Below are 17,323 nucleotides of genomic sequence, written 5' to 3'. Positions count from 1 at the left end.
CCTTTCCTAATATTCTAACCCCAATAGTACTCCGTCCTGCGGACTTCGCACTAAAAGGGTAAACAACATGAAGATCGTGTGATTCTGCAATAGTGACTTGGATGTGAGCTTATTAATATAAAGCGTTCTCCAAAAGTACGCAATGTATTTGTGCTATCCAAACACGTCACGTTTGTCATCTGTTGAGAATGCAAAAGTTTATAACACCAAAACAATTCCTTTAGAATAGAGTGTCTATTTAATAAGCGATACATTCGGTTGAACTAACGATATTTTCATACGGAAGAAGAGAAAGTCCAATTTTTAAAAACTTGTCCGCAGTGTACCGCAACGCGGTTTTGTTTGACATGTATTCAGCTAGACCTTCTTGCAACCCGAAGGACGACACTGCTTCAACTTTGCATGGACTTAGTGATCCTGGAAGTTCGGTGACCTATGTTTTTCTTTCAGTAAATCACTTTCCATACCGTTTTGCGAAAAAAGAGGAAAAAATATAGATTAGAAGTTTTAATTTTCTACTAACGCACCATCAAATTCTTCTCCTTTGAGCTCTTAGTTAAGCTGTATGATCTGTAAGTGATGGTGCCTTTTGCTTAGTTTTTTTATATTGTTTCAGGCAATTTGCTGACGTCTTATGACATTATTCACCGTTTCACATTTCAAGCTGTTGGCAATGGAACCTATTCAGTTGACAGTTTCTTTTTCCTCAGGTAATTACTAGAACTGTTAAAAAGCTCAAAATCTAAAAGAACTGTTCTTTAGTTCGTGCTTAGATCTTTTTCACATTTAATCAAAGACAGTGTTTGTTTTCAAAAACAGACAGATGGTGCTCCGCTTAATAAGAATTGGATCATAATTTTATTAATTACAATTCTGCCAGTAAAACCAGTACAGGTAATTGCATGAATGTGAGTGCAGTTAAGGATTACACTACGAGTGATATTTGAAAATCTCTCAAAATTGCACGAGTCTTGCGGCGAGTACAAGTTTAAAGATTTTTCAGTTATCTCAAGTAGTGAAAATCCTCAATTACTCGAGCTTTCTTTCAATTAGTCATTTATTACTGTAAAATTCCACGTTAGAGCTCCTCCGGTTATAAGGCCCCCCCCGGATATAAGCCCTGCTATTTGTTAACAAAGATATTTTTTCTGGATATATGGCCCCCCGGATATAAGCCCATCTAATGTATAAGTGCGTTCCATTTGCGTTTTATAAATGTATTATAAATCAGTGTAATAGCTAAATGTAATGGTATGTTAACTTTAATTCGTTTCTCAGAGACGTTTTATCTCATCATTCGGAAACATTTTATATAATCTAATAGCTCTAAATGTAACGCTCTGTTAGACGTTTTATCTGGTCGTTCCGAAACATTTTTTGTATTCCGCTTATATGCCTCCCCGTTTATAAGCCCGCCCAAAAACCCCCTATGAACTTACATAAGTACAGGGCTTTAACGTGGGATTTTACGGTGTATGACTGAGAAAACTAGGAACTCACGCGCATTGTTTGGACTGAGTGGAAATTTAAAATTGACTATAAATATGTCTGCTCCTGGCCAATCTCAATGAAGTAATTTTCTCAGGCGAACAGAACCTCTATAATCGGATGTTCATTTTGACGTTTTCGTATGAAACCGATTCTTGGTCTGCCAAAGTGGTAAATCCACTAACTTCCTACCCCATGTAATTTCTTTTGTTATTTGAACGTTATCAACAGTGGTCTCTTAGTCGCTTATTTGTCACTGCGTCATATGGAGAAGAAAAACGGCGAACTTCCACTCTTCAAGTATTATTTTCGTCGTTTTTGGAGGTAAAGTTTACTTCAGTAAGCAATTTCAACAACAAAAACAACAATCTTTGCTGTACAGCTGGCGTTTTTCATGCTACAACGCCCCATTCATTAGCTAGTTTATGGTCACATGACATCTAACAATGAAACTGTTTACCGCCAAATGCCATGGGCGGGCAACATTGCGAAAAATATGGCCTCGAACGGGAAACAGTTCACCGTTACCCGCGAAATGTTGACCGCTGTTGCACATGATTAGAGCGTGCAGTTGAGGGTGGCCTAATGTCGTCGCTGGAATCTGAGCGCGTTTTTCAAAATTTGCTTTTGTTTTATTTTGCTATACAACAAATCACTTAATGACTGGTCCCTTGGGGAACAATGAATTTTGTTTCCCTCGAATCTCAGTGTTTCTCTCGACTTCGTCTCGGGAAACATGCAGATTCTCGGGAATCAAACCTCACTATTCCTCAAGGGACCAGTCATTAAGTGTTAATCAAAAATATCGATGATAAAAATTAGAATACTGGCTGCCTGGAATAACCATAGGGGCTAGCAGAACCAGGCACCTCCACACTAATCCGGATACAGTTGAAAATGAAACGCTACCTCGAGCTCGAATGAATGGGATAACATGTGCACATTTAAGAAATTACTTGATGTATTAAAGTTCTTACTCCATTCTCCAGGAATAACGACTTCCTGAACGAAATTGTCCTCCCATCAGGTGCCAGTCTACTGGATCTCGTCTAAAACGATGTTCTCTGTTAATTCTCATCGACAACACGGAATATAATATAACGCCAAACTGGAGAAAAAAGGATGTGCTTTCAACTTTATCCGAATTAGCTTAATACAAGTTTTACTCTGGTCTGAGTTGATTATACCTGATTCAATTCAAAATAACTTCATACATCATTTTGTAAGCCCATATTTTTTATCATAAATCTGTCTCTGTTTGTAAACAGGTTGACTCCAACTTACATGTTTGTTTTGCTGTTTCTGGGCAAGCTGTTAAGATTTCTTGGTGAGGGTCCTTTGTGGCATCCAGAGAAGTTCGTATACCAATGTAGAAAATACTGGTGGACAAATCTATTGTACATCAACAATTTCTATCCGACTTTTGATGCACAGGTGAGATTAACCGCTCATCTAAAATGAAAAAAAAATGGGTTGAACACTAATTCTCCTAATGCTTTCGGATAACCGTTACTTGATTACAGGACAGTAGGAACGAATAAACATACAAGAAAGACATTTGTTGGGGGCGAGAAGTTGAGGAACGACAAGAGGCACGGAAAAATGTTATGAGCTTGACGTCACAATTACAGCAAGTCATGCAACGGATTGCTTGGATCGAAATTAACTTATATAAACTCATAAGAAAGGTGCAGTAAAAACCTCTAGGGAGATATGTTCGGACAGCACCACATGGCTTGTAAAGGGGAAACTTGTTTCTATTTCTAGTTGCCTGACAATCTACTGCTATGAAAATTTCTACGGATGGCAGGGAAGAGATCAATGGTGGTTTAATCATGTGATGCAGATATTCTGCTTTATCATGATCACATCTTTTAAAATCTCACTGTTGTATAATTTGTCCTGAAAAGGCGAATGTAGGAAATGTTATGCCTTTGGCACTCACCACATACCTTTACATGATGTACAATGTACACCAAGTCATGATCGACATTCACAATTCTTTTTACTTTCATTGTAACTTTTTTTGTAACTTTTTGCAGTGTCATTTTCCCTCACTTGAAGACAGGACTTCCACATTAGGTGGTAATTCTCTATGAATTCACAGGGAGTGATAACAATTAAATGGTGACTAACTTTAGCAAAGGAGGCATTCAAATGTCAGATTTTAACGTTAACTTTCTTCGACGAGCAAAAAAGTAAAGCACAACAAAGAAAACAGTCAGTGACATTCGGTTAACAAGTTAGTCAATCAAAAAATTAGTGTGAAAAAGAGAGCAGAGAGAGACAGATATATGGCTTATTGACCAAGCGCGAGGTCAAGATGCCGATATTGGCCAATATCTTTGGCGCGTTTATGGCCCGAGACGAAGCAGAGGTCCATTAACAGGCCAAGAAAAAAAGACCAATACCCAGCTATCTTAACCGAAGAAGCTTACTCAAGCATTTTTTATTTTAGATAAAGAACACTAAAAAGACTATTGGCTCGGGACACAGCGCGTAATCCCGAGCGGGCAAGATAGCGCCATCTTGCCCTCTTGGGTAGCCAATCGCAACGCATGATATGGTTCATCTTTCCCGTTCACTGAGCTCGCCATATAGAAAGTACCCTTCAAGGCTTAGATAGTTAATGTTCTTGAGTTTGATGTTATCAAACTGGAAAGAACAATACCAGTAGCTTTTTGAATTCTAAGTATGGACAAATATAGAAATTACTAAAGGAAAGGGCCTATTGTAGCAAGACAAAAGCTGGCGGAGGGGCTAAGAGGGCAGTTGGCCCCATCCCCCGAACCAAATCGGAGCATTTAGATTTCAAACTTTTTTGAGGATAGCATGCCTCCCCCCCTCCCACAACCTTCCCAGAAACTCGCTTCATTCCGTCCCGTTACAAAAATTCTAGCTACGGTCTTGTGTACCGCAACTTATACTAATAACTTGTGTATTACAAATTGGATATTATTTCATGTTCTCTCTACAGTGTATGGGCTGGACCTGGTACCTAGCTAATGACATGCAGTTCTACATTATTGCACCTGCTATCCTCTTCACAGCATACAGGTATAGGGAAGGGGGGAAGATGAAAGGGCGAAAAGGGAGCTCTGGGGGTACTCCAGTATGAAATGGTCAGCGATGCTCGTCGTCTCGCGGGCCTCTCAAGTCCAGTCTACTAGCGTGGGCTCCTTTCCTGAATAGCGGCTGGTAATCGAGTCTATTCCGTTTTAAATGGTATTTTTTAGGGGTGAAATAAGGCTTGAGCCACGCCCAAATTGGTCTCCTTTATGGGTTTAATTCAAATTTTAGGATGAGCGTCCTCGATCTTTTGATATGGGAGTCCCAGGTATTTGGGTAATCTGATTCGATTTCCGGTAATATAGAGATTTAGCCAAGCCTAAAAGCGTAGGCCGGGTTGTTCAAAGCCCGATTGAGCTTACCCAGGACAAGCGACAATTTTGATTTGAGTTTTGTAACTTTGCAGTGAGATTTTCCGTAGACTCTTTGGCCTTCTGCTTTGAGTTTGAATAGTATCAAACTAAAGAAAACAAAATCAGTGAAAAACATTTGTATACAAGAAAAATGTAGACTTCAGTTACTTTTAATCCTGGGTTAGCTTTCATGGGCTTCCGAAAAACCCGGCCCTGATAACGAAAAGTTAACCTGACATGACCCCGCGATCCAAGGTGACAAATTGCTCCTTAATTTTGGGCGCAAAATTTCAGTTTCTAATTTCACATGTGAAATTACAAAATTGGTGGTGGTACGAAATTTCTCGGTACATGTAATTTGTCACCCATGTGGTTAAATGGTAATCAAATAGTATACCCGTCCTGTGAAATTACGAAATAATTTCACTTGGGTCTTGTCAAAGTTCGAATAATTTAATTTTGTTTTTTTAAATTATTATAATTTTGACAAAACGTGCGTAAAATTATTTTCTAATTTGACTCGTGACCATTTGATTAGCCATACTGACTTGTGGTCATTTGAAGTGTTGTCTTTCTTTTGTGTGTATTATTTCAGCTTGGTCTTTGTTTCTAGGTTTCGCCTGCGAGGACTGCTTGTTATTGTTGGTGTGTTGATGAGTATCAGTTTTATCACAACAGCAATCCTTGTTGCTCATTATGACATCGCGCAACCGACAAATCTAGCAGAACAGTAAGATGCATTTTTCTACCCTTGTTAAGTTGTAAGTAAATAATACGTCTCGGAATAGTCTTGCCTTAAAACAGCCAATCAGGGCACGCGTTATATCAGCTACTCACACCAGCCATATAATAATTTGTTCATGGTGGCTGGTAACGGTTTTCATCATTTTTCAGCACTTCTGCTCTGATGGATCAATGCTAATTGTGTTTTTATTTAATGCTACAATAATGATATCAAATACCTGATCATTGGTGAACAAGTAATGGCCTGCAAAGGGTTACTAGACAACCGTGTAACCTTTTAACACACCCTTCAGTCGTGGATAAAATGTAAGAGCAGGGAATCAGAGTCACATTAAATTTGTAAAAATTTAAGGTGATTCTGCGTTCCCACAAAATTGTTCAATCTTACCATAAAGTTGCATTTGAATATGGCGATCACATTTCGGTAATAAAATCAAAGTGGCTATGAGCCTCTCAACTTGGAAAATGGATCATCTGTAAATAGTGGCAATTTTGACGCCACTGACTTGAGGTACAACAACAACAATAATCTTTACTTTAATTCATTTTAAAATTACATGTTATTTGGCCCGTGGATAGCAAGTGCTAATCTAGGCGGGCCGTTAATCGCTCATGCATATAACTAGATTAATTAAATAACAATAATAACAATTAATTAAAGATTAAAGATATAGTTTATATTATTATCGTTTCTGTATATTAAGGTTACTTCCCACCTTCAAGGGCACAAAAATTCGTTTTTTCTTTTCATTGACAAAATTTAGGTCAGTCATTTTATCTGAAGTTTAAAAAAGAAAAATATTTAAAAATTTCAAAAAGCGGCCGAGTTATTTAGAAAAAACGTATTTTCAAATAAAGTTAATAAACCGGGAAGGTGTCATAATCGCTAAATGGACGAAACCACCAAGGGAAATTGGATCATGTGTATTTTGTGCACCCTTCGACCGGTATATCGGTTGACATATCAATCGACACTCGACCGAGGTATCGGCCGATATATCGACCGACACTCGACCGATATGTCAGTCGACATATCGATCGACACTCGGCCGATATATCGACCGAGATATGTCGGTCGACATATCGGCCGATATATCGGTCTAGTGTCGGTCGATATATCGCCCAACACTCGACCGATATGTCGGTCGATATGTCGACCGAGAGTGGTTGTCTGATTGTCGGCCGACATGTCGATCGATAGGCTACCGACATTCCACTGATACTTCACCGATACTGGTGACTGTAGCCTGCGTCGCAGACGTAATTTAACCTAGGTTAGTAATGTCTGCTGAGCAGCGCAGATATCCCTGTTCTACCCCCCGCTTCTCAGAGGCTTCTTTGTATAAACCTGGCGTAGTCAGAATCGAACAAAACCGAACCAAAAATCAATCGAACTCAATCTAACCCGATCGGTCGGATTGGTTTTCGACTGCGAACCGCAAGACGTACATGTATTTCTGGTAGTCGCTTCTCCCTCTCGGGTTTTTCTCGGCGGCTGAAATTGGAAACTAGAGCCAGAAAAACCGGATGCTCTCGCAGGCTAAAAAAAATTACCAATACGTTATTTTCTTCTTGCCCAATAATCTTACGGATAAATGCACACTGAGGCTATTTTTAACATTCCCCGTGTCTTAGCCGGAGGGTAGAGTTTTTTGGTAAAAAAGAAAAAAAAGAAAAATAATGAATTGCCCCACCAGACCCATGATACACCAAGTTACTCACATAACTTATCATCGTTATAATCTTATCGATAAGTAGCACAAAAAGGTAACGTCACGGCTTGACACGATTGACATACGGCTGTTATAACGGAAAGGGAATTACTATTAATTACTATTAAAAATGAGATAGAAATAAGATATATACAAGAGAGTACCACCACCGGGAAAAAAAATATAACATACCAAAAGGGACAATTATCACATCTTCTTGAATATACCCAACCAAGAAGTACAAGTTAGAGTACATGTGGAAAACAAGCGTAGCCTTAGTAGAATGATTTAACAACAAGTACGACAAGGCAAGGCTGAAACCCAGAAAAATCATAGGGACTACGCCAGTGAAGGCCAGATACCACGACAGCTATGGCGGTGTGAAAAAGCTGCTTAAACGTGAATTCGCGTTTTTTGATTTGTTTTATCTTGATTGTTTTGTCAAATGCTTGCGTAACTCTCCTAAATTTTAAGTCGTTCAGTAACCCCTCTTCCATGCAAGGAAATGTAAAAATTAAAAAACAGCGAAAGCATTAGTGCAATGCATGGGCAAATTCAAGACTTGCTTGTCTTTCATCAGTTCTATTCCAGCACCTTGTTATCCTTCATCGTCCTTATCCTTTTTCCTGTAAACTGTATTTTGTGTATTTGGCAGTATTTCACTTGAATGTCTTGCTTGACAACGGCTGAATGATCCGAACATAAAGCCTTCAGAAATTTTTAAGGTTGACCAAAAAAGGATGAAATGCGCATAACTTATACATCTGACACTGGCAGTCGAAGCTTTTGACTTATATTATACGACAGTCGACCGATATACCACCGAATGTCGACCGATATTCCACCGACAGTCAATGGTCAAAGTATCGGCCGCGTGTCGACCGCTATACCGATCGACACTCGACCGATGTTTCGGTCGACCTATCGACCGACACTCGGCCGATGTATCGGTCGATATGTCGACCGACATATCTCAGTCGATATATCGGCCGAGTGTCGGTCGAGTGTCGGTCAATATATCGGCCGATACCTCGGTCGAGTGTCGGTCGATATGTCGACCGATATATCGGTCGAGGGGTGCACAAAATACACATTATCCGGGAAATTTTCGCGGCAAACGCTCATCTTGGAGCTCGTATTTCATGTTATTTGGTTTTGTTTATGTCGCTTATTTGTTCTTTTGCCTTTGGCTACTTTGCCTGTTTTAGTTTCTTTCTCTTCAATGCGATAGCGAGATGGAAAATGTGTTACAATGCGATGCTTTTCCCGGGAAATCATGATTCATTTTAATTGACGTTTGCGGTTTCGTAAAGCGAGATAATCTCCTGGCGTGGCACGAGTTGTTTACGAATCTTTACGAGCTCAAATCTCGCATTTGATTTTGGGAGGAATACCTCCACTTTGAGCGAATTTACAGGGAATGCAGATTTGACGGATTTTCGTGAAATTTCGCCAGAACATTTCAGGGATAATGGCAAACGAAAGTGTGTCGGGAAATTTTGATATTTAGCATATTTTTTCCGTGGCGTCCATTTACGCCACACGTCTTATACATTTTTAGCTACTCCAACTTTAGATGCGGATATCTAGACAACCAATCAGAATATCGAAAAAGCCCGACACAGTTTTGTTGATTGATGCCTTGTAAATAAGACTGTGCAGCCATTTTGCTCGTGTGGCGGCATTCCATAGCCGATAAATTCAATAGAAGACTCCTCGGTCGTTTCACGCCTTACTCGCTCCTGACGCTTCCTAAAAGAAAAACTCGCTTAAATTGTATTTTTATCGTAAACTACATTTATTAAGCTTTTTCTGATATAAGTTTGTTGGGGGTATTATTGAAACTGGAGCGCTTACGATTTTTTTTCCCGAAGGACACCCGCGAAGGTGGGCGGTAACCTTGAGACTACTAAAACAAATCAGGGGAGAATAATGAGAGAAGACATTGATTTCAACTACTTAAAAGATTTCAGTTTACGAATAATCTCGTGTATCTGAAAAAAGGCATTTTCTTTGCCTTGCATAGTAATTCATTTTTAATTCTAGCTTTAAAAGACTTTTTTGGTAGCTCTCTTAGATTACGTGGTATCTCTTTTCATAATCTGGCACCGATTCTTGAGAATGCGTTTTTTTGTAATTCAAGATTTGAGGCTTTTATGTAAAAGTTACTGGAGGTAGAGGAACGGGTATTGTAAGAATGGACATCAGATGTTTTCATAAATAAACTATGCATTTTAATCGGCGCTGAGGCAGTATTGACATCATGCATTAATTCAGACAAGCTTTTATAATGTAAAGAGTGGCGTTGTTAAGAAATAGTGCAAAACGCAACGGTAAGAGAATACGAGAGATGTGACACCGTTAAATACATTCATGAAGCTATCGGTGATCCTCCCGAGACAACTCTAAAGAAAGTAGCGCTTCTTATCCGATCACCAAAGCAAGTAATAATTCTCATTTTCATTCCTATTTTTTTCGCTCTTTATTTTCCGAGGAAATATCAGTAATTTTTTATCCTTCTTTGTTACCTTTCGCGATAATAAAAAAAGTATCCAACGTAGAGTCTTTACGCCACAAAGGCAGCACCGCGTCTCGCCTGCTCAACAAAGTTAATCCCTGTTCGGCGGGTTTCCTATTTGGCTGGTGACCAAATACGAATTGTTTCTTTTCCTTTTTTTTTTTCGTTCCCTTTCCAAGGCGATAGTAGTAACTGTAGAACTCCCGGTCTTGTGTAATGTCTTTCCTCCTGTTTATCAACTATTTGTTCATATCATTTCGCCATGTCCGTATTATTTACCGTATAAATAATAGGGAAATGCGTCCTTCAAATTCTCCTCAATTCTCTTGTCTGTTGATCTTCTAAAACTTTTAATCACGGCTTGACTCATTCGAAAATTCACACAGCTCATCAATTTTGTCATTTTCGATATCTTTTTCGGCAATTGAGTGCAGTTTAAACCAGTATGTTAAACGGACATCTTCGGGAAATGAGCTATTTATACAATTAGCTTCTACTTACATAAAAACGTTCGTGCAAAAATCTATTTATGTAGATCCTTTCTGCGGTAAGATATTGTGTACTTGCGTCAAAAATTCAAAGAATAACTGTTCCAAATGTCTAACAAGGAGTGACCCAGTGAAGGACTGATGGAGTGAAATCGCTCCACCACTACAACTTGGTAAATAATATTTTCAAAGTTAAAAAGGAGGCACTTGACTCGTTTTCCAGATGTAAGCCCTTAAGCGAGAATGAGGGTGTCATTAGGTTATTCCGCTGTCGTGGTAACTTGTAATGCCAAGAAAATGACTACAATTTGTCCACCGATGATCGGGCATTTGTTTAATGCCATTACTGTAATGCAATTGAAAAAGTGTGGCATTATAAAAAGTTATCAAAGTGAAGTGTGAACCATTCTGGAAACTGTCTTACGGTAATTGTTTTCTTTTATTTCTGTAATTTACAACAGTACATTACCGCCACAATAAAACTTAGTTAATTGCAGTACACAAGATTTATAAATACCTTGACGAGAAAAAATTGGCCAAAAACGGTTTGGTGACGTTTGATGACGTCATTTTATCAAAATCACATAACATGACGTCATCGAAGCTTCTTTCACGTCAGTTATTTTATTACTAATTTTACCATCTTATTCAGTGCCAGTGTTTAAGAATGTATAATTCACATTTCTCAGGATAAATTTTATCTTAGCGCCATAAGGAAATCGTGAACAATTGTGCTATTTTATTGCAGGCTTCCCGGTATCGATTCTCAGTCTCTCATAAATGTCAAGCCTTACTGTCGCATTGCTCCGTACCTTGTTGGTATGGTGTTGGGTTACTTACTTATTCACTCAAAGGACTGGAGGCTACGCACCAAGGTAACAACATTGTTAAACGCCTTAGGTGCTTAGTACTGCATCTGACATCGATTAAAATTGTGTTTGCATGTACTTAATGCGGGTGGTCCTTTCCTATAATACCATAATGTTTTTTTGAAAGTGTAGGTTTAGTCTCATATTCATGAGCTTCTCGTGTCATGCAATAACTTTTCAATGCCAAAATGTGGCACTTAATACAATTAGCATGTCTAGAAAAGAAACTGTTCTCGTGCATATTTGGTATTCCCTGTATTTGTCTTCTGTAAACTAGTTTCCATTGGCCTCAAAGGCTGAAGTGAGCTTATGAGTTGAATTACAGAACACGCCACATCTAAGCCCAAGAACGCGTGTGTATTCTAAATTCCATTGCCGAGTGTGCCACTTGATATCACGTAATTATCACGTCAAGCTCGTCCAAACCTGCACAAAAATAGTCTCATGATATCTTTAGAAAAACGCTACTATAGCTGGTAAGCTTCGCGGTAGATCGACAGGTTGTCACCATTGACTAAAGTCAGTAAGAGCCACAAGTCATGAACCATACCTAAGTTTTCATCTGCGCATGTTGTGCTGATATTTTCAGGGTGGATTAAGCATTCTTAGTAAGCTTTAGCATCATGAGCATTTTATTTGAAGAAAACAAATCTCCTGATAAATGTACAGTTTTTGTTTATGCTATTGGAGGGAGAGGGAACGTTAAGCAATTAGGGCACAGTAGCACAGAAAATATCCTGCTACCGGTAGTACAACACAGAGGACATATAGAAAAGCCTGGCAAAAAAGATGTTGAATAGTCTTATTACCTGTCGAGAATATGCAGACAAGAAGAGACTGTTCTATTACCATATAACCAACGAGTTTATTAGCAGTGTTAAAATGCTTATGCTGTAAACACAAAAGCACCTGTCCATAATAAACGCTCTCAGTTTTCTCCGGGCCTTAGATAAATCCATTACGGTAAACACTCAAGAATCCAGCGATTCGCTTCGAGAGCATTCATAATTTATGAGGTGGGAGGGCTACTAGGATTTGGAACGTGGCGGGGGGGGGGGCAGCCATTTTCTCGGGTAGCAATTTGGGGGGAGCTGGTAAAACAAATTGAAATCAGAGACATGGAAAGGGGGAGGGGTGGGGGGTCATAAAGAAACTTCAGCTTGTATGTTAGACGATTCTGGCTGGGAATCACTCATCCGGTGGTATGAGGGCTCTTCAGATCCTAAATATCAGGCTACATATTTATTGGACTTGAACAGTAGATCTCAAGATTCAGGGTCAAGGATTATTTCTCATGTAGGGTGTCAAGTGTGTCCTATAATCCTGCAAAATCCTATGTTTTTAGCATTAGCACTTAAAGCTGAGGAAAGAAATCATCGCAGGAAATGTTACTTCTTGCTTAAACCAACAAATTAAAACTGATGAACCTGTTGGTATGTACGGGTCCGCAAATGATCCCGGACCGGAAATGATCCACGATAGGGACCGCAAATGATCCCGACTAAGAAATAAAGAATGGAATGGATGGTGGGATGGTGTGGATAGGAATTGGCGTACGTGAATACCGATGTTTTTATCAAAGCTATCTTATAATCATAATGGCTTACAACTTGCTCTTTTTTTTTTCATACTTTCGACTAAATTTTGTTGCTAACTGCGATGTCATGAATATCACCACTCAATCATCAAAACACGAGTTGGCTTGTATTTCTTTGCAATTCTCAGTAAAATTATAATCGGTGCAACATACGCTACATATCTTCCTTTGTTAAATATTGATGTTTCGGTGTTAGAGTTAAATCACATTTTATCAGCCATAAACGCCACTCGTCTAAAGTTTTAAACTAAAATCTAACCATGAAGCAACTATTACAGAAGACGCTGTCACCTGAGCAGACCCACAAGCCTACAACGCTTCATCACTCTGTAAAACACCTAGTGTGTAGCACTGGAAATTTGAACAAATTTATTTTGTAATTTCTCCTTGGTCGTATTCTGGCTTTAACTCCTCGGAAATGACTACTTGAGTATTCTAAGAAGTCAAAATTCCAAGCTATAGTTATGAAGTTCAGCTTCATGACCAAGCAAGGCCAAGGCTTGCTATTCGTTTTGACAATTAGCTGCTTGATAAGTGTTTGATGCTATCGCCACCGGGATTTCGAGAATGTTTACAAGTATGTGTTTTTCTAAGACTTCTAATTTAATAGGTCGTCTTCACGTGACGTGCTTTTATCCTCATCACGCATGAGAGGCAGTATATTTATATCTGTTTACAATTAGCGGGCTTCGTTTGGAAACCAAAGCATTTTGAATTTCAGGGTTATGGAGGTTGCGTGACAGAAGGTTATGATTGAGTTTGTTGAAAAATATATACTTATCTCATGATTTGGAGCCTTTTTATAAGTTAGAGCATTAGGAAAAGTGCTTATGTAAATGCTTGTTTGTTTAGTACTGATAATCAGTCGCCTAGAAAGCCAAAGTAAGTTCCAGATGTTTACACTATATTCCGGCCGCCATCTTGGTGTACCACGGATGTACACCAACATGGCGTTTTCTTACTGAGCTCTGTAAATTTCTGGGAAACATTTACGACGAATATCTGAAGTTTGGGGAAACGCACAGGCCTAAAACTTGTAGAAGTGTCTTATTTAGTTATCTTCTATAGCGTACATCACAATTTCTTAGCTTTATCCACTGGTTGGTTTTCGCTTTATTATTTTTTTTATTGCGTGACAGTGAAAACGATCTGTACCCATGGAAGAACAAAACAGCAACTGTGGAATATTTTTTTTTGTAAAATGATAAAAAATGTTTTTTAGTTCATAATTTTTGTACATGTTCTCACCTTCCTCTGATATAAATCCATGCCATTCCTTATTTTTTGATCGGGATCATTTGCGGTCCAATATGAGGATCATTTCTGATATCATTTGCGGACCCGTCAGGTATCTGCGAAACAAATATAAGTCTTCCTTAAGATCAGCATATTCCGTCTACCAAAGAACATTTGAGGCTTAAAAAGAAGAAGAAAGAGAGAGAAGGGCAAAAAACGCTGAGAGAGGTGAAGCTGCTTGAAGAAAGCAGGTCAAAGGGGTAAATGGGGAAGATGAAAGCAAAAAAATAAACCGCTCTTCTTGCAAGAGCAAACTTAAGTGAACAAGAAAACAGCATAAGAAACAAACTTTCTGGTGTTGGTTAACTCGTCAAAGACGGAATTGTAAAGCTAAAGGACTCCATCAGCAAGAATGGCAAGGCAGGCACTGCACAACTCATGATAGACACCGCCACAACACAGGCAGAGAAACTCACCAAAAAAGGTGACCGAGGTCGAGAAAAGCAAAGAAGTGCAGAGATTCGCAAACGTTAGTTTCTTGATAGAAGTTTGGAAGAGGCCGCAGAGAAAGAACCTAGACATTATACGTTGCCAAAAACATTCAGTGGCACTACTAAATCTCCAAAGAAGAAGAAGAAGGCACTGAGAAGAGGAAGTAGCAAAAGTACGAGGACTGTTTTCAGTAGCGACAATGGCAATGTCCAGCCGAGGTTTTGTGCTTCAAATGTGCCAAAAACCGTTTTAGGTTACGTCTTCAGTTTTTTCCCTTTTCTTCATGCTACAGATGCTAAAAATTAAATCATCTCCAGGGAAACAGTGAAATAGTTAGATAAACTGAGCAAGTGAGCCGGCACGCAGGTTGTTTCTTTGTCCTATATTATGTTCTAGTTAATTTCTATTAAATTTTTTAATAAAACTGTCCTATAACCCCATAAACTTTGCATCCGTGGGAACTTGGCAAGAGCCCTGATTCCAATGTATGAGTGCTTCCCAAGTCTGAACAATACCAACCATTCCTTCGCTGTTTATGTATGTAACCCCATTGTAAACAAAGCAAATCAAAGCATAGTAGATAATTTATTATTTCATTACTTATTATCTGCAATCACGACAGTAAATTTGATTTGAAAAAAGGGCACATAATACAAAGTGTACAAAGTGAAACCATCCATTGATCTTTATTAGATATAGAAATAGATGTGACACAAAAATCTTTATCCTCTAAACCTCTGTCGTTCTTGGGCGTCACTGAGCAGCATCTCAGGTTTCAGTGGGGGGGGGGGGGGAACCCACGGGGTGAAATTTTTTCGAAAACTGCAACATCCTCCTTGCCCCCTTCCCATAAATTATGAATACTTCCAACTGTTTCTTCCTTTTTGTCTTGTAAGGTTCACACATACTTATTCAATATGGCTGGTTGGTGTGTTGCTATCATTCTCGCACTGTCTACTCTGTATGGTGGATACAAAGTTCTAAGAAAAGACAATCCTCAACCATTCTCTCGTGCAGAGAATATCACATACGGGACTTTCTCGCGATGTGCGTGGAGCTTGGCACTAGCCTGGGTAATTTTTGCTTGTCATTGCGGGCTCGGAGGTAAGCCGAACAAGAGGGTATTGTCAAATGTTTGATGTAAATGACACAGAAGTCTCTCTGAGTAAAATAATCATTCTGTGACTTCTGTGTCTTGTTCTTTTACAAGGAAAAGATAACGATTTTCACAATTCCGGATCTTCCCTCCCGTTTAGCTGTTTGATAGAAGCCTCGAGGGGAGAAATGGAAGGCAGAAGAAAGGGACAAAAAGATTGCTTCGAAGCAGGGTGAAGGGTGAGGGGTAGAAACAGCATGCATAACACCGTGTACAAATACACGACACTACAGCGCCTTGTTTCGTCACAGAGAGAAGATAGCGAATTCAGCTGTGTTACACATTTGTGACGAAAAAGTACCGTGATTGACAGAAGAAAAGCACTGTGCTTCACTGTTCCTTCCCTTTCGCTGAAGATGATGTTTCATTTAATACCGTACGGACTGAAGGAAGAGAGTGACAACAATCTTTACTATCCTAATAGCTTCTAATACGTAGTTCTATGGGATTCACGGTATAAAAAGTGCAAAGCAATTGGGAGAGTAAAATAAGGTATCCATAATGAACTTCAAGCAATACTTTAAATTCCAACTACAGAACTCGAAAGATAATTACTTTTCCGATTGTTTTTTTTTTTCATTTGAAGGTTTGGTGAATAAGATCCTGTCTGCTGGTTTCTGGATTCCATTGAGTCGGCTGACATACTGTGCTTATCTTGTTCACCCTATTGTTATCATCGTACTTCTTGGATCATTTGAGACCGCACAGGCCTATTCTGATGTTCATTTTGTAAGTAACATTTGATTAATTGTCATGAGTTGACATGGCTGATTGCAATGTAAATGTAAAACAGGTTTCTGATTTAATTTACAGTGTTTTAACATTACAGCTTTTGCCGTTACTCTTTTTACTTAAAGGATTATATCTGGTGTATCACAACATAAGCAGATCTCGCTGGCTTGAGTTTGTAGCCGATCTAATGCGCGCTCTGATTGGCTAACTGTAAGGCATTATTCCCGATCACGGGCCTGCAAAGTCAAAGCAAAAAGCCAACTTGAAGGTTCGGCCTTTACGGGAAAGTCTCCAACTTCGACCTTGCTATCGCTCGGTCAATACGGCATGGTGTTGGTTTGACATTTTCCCGTAAAGACCTCACTCTCGGTTAATAAGTAGTTAGCAAGGCCACGATTTCTGTGATTGTTCTATGCTTTCAATAGACAGTCATGTAAAGTCGCTCGAAGTATTTTAGAAAAAGAAAAGTTATCAAAGAATCTGTGAAACGTCACGCGCACCAAAGAAACAAGTTGTTTAACTTGTTTAAGGACATCATTTGGATCCAAAACTGGCGGCCAAAATCATGCCTTTGATTTAATTTTAGTTCTTTATTTAAACAGATTTTAGCATTGTTTGGTTACCTTTATTGACATTACACATATTACGACGACGGCTTTTACATTCTTCCTGCTTAGTTTCTTATACCTATCAGACGCATAACTTATATCTGTTAAACTGCCTTTCCGTCTTTGCAGGCTTTTCGATTTGTAAGCTTTGTCTTCATGTCATATGGAGCGGCCTTCATTGTGTCTGTGTGTGTGGAATTTCCCATCATGCAACTGGAGAAGCTTATCTTTAAAACTGATCGCTGAATTCTGACGTCATAC

The 17,323-nt window shown here is 39.0% G+C and overlaps 1 protein-coding gene across 1 annotated transcript in view; it reads left to right on the top strand.

Annotated features, from left to right (window-relative positions):
- The window catches only part of LOC110062088 (nose resistant to fluoxetine protein 6-like), a 29,513-nt gene extending 12,751 nt beyond the window's left edge, over window positions 1-16,762 (top strand). Inside the window, exons 7-15 of the mRNA XM_089276907.1 lie at window positions 550-555; window positions 617-710; window positions 1,720-1,812; window positions 2,757-2,922; window positions 4,466-4,545; window positions 5,524-5,640; window positions 11,121-11,247; window positions 15,463-15,670; window positions 16,309-16,762. Of these exons, the coding sequence (XP_089133033.1) occupies window positions 550-555; window positions 617-710; window positions 1,720-1,812; window positions 2,757-2,922; window positions 4,466-4,545; window positions 5,524-5,640; window positions 11,121-11,247; window positions 15,463-15,670; window positions 16,309-16,466 (1,049 nt within the window). The 3' untranslated portion in view covers window positions 16,467-16,762. The remainder of the gene's footprint in view (window positions 1-549; window positions 556-616; window positions 711-1,719; window positions 1,813-2,756; window positions 2,923-4,465; window positions 4,546-5,523; window positions 5,641-11,120; window positions 11,248-15,462; window positions 15,671-16,308) is intronic.
- Window positions 16,763-17,323: the final 561 nt, after the last annotated feature.

This window comes from Orbicella faveolata, unplaced genomic scaffold (assembly GCF_042242905.1).
Source record: "Orbicella faveolata isolate gen_17 unplaced genomic scaffold, um_ofav_v1 contig_46, whole genome shotgun sequence".
Lineage (NCBI taxonomy): Eukaryota > Metazoa > Cnidaria > Anthozoa > Scleractinia > Merulinidae > Orbicella > Orbicella faveolata.
This window is presented reverse-complemented; position numbering and strand designations above follow the sequence as displayed.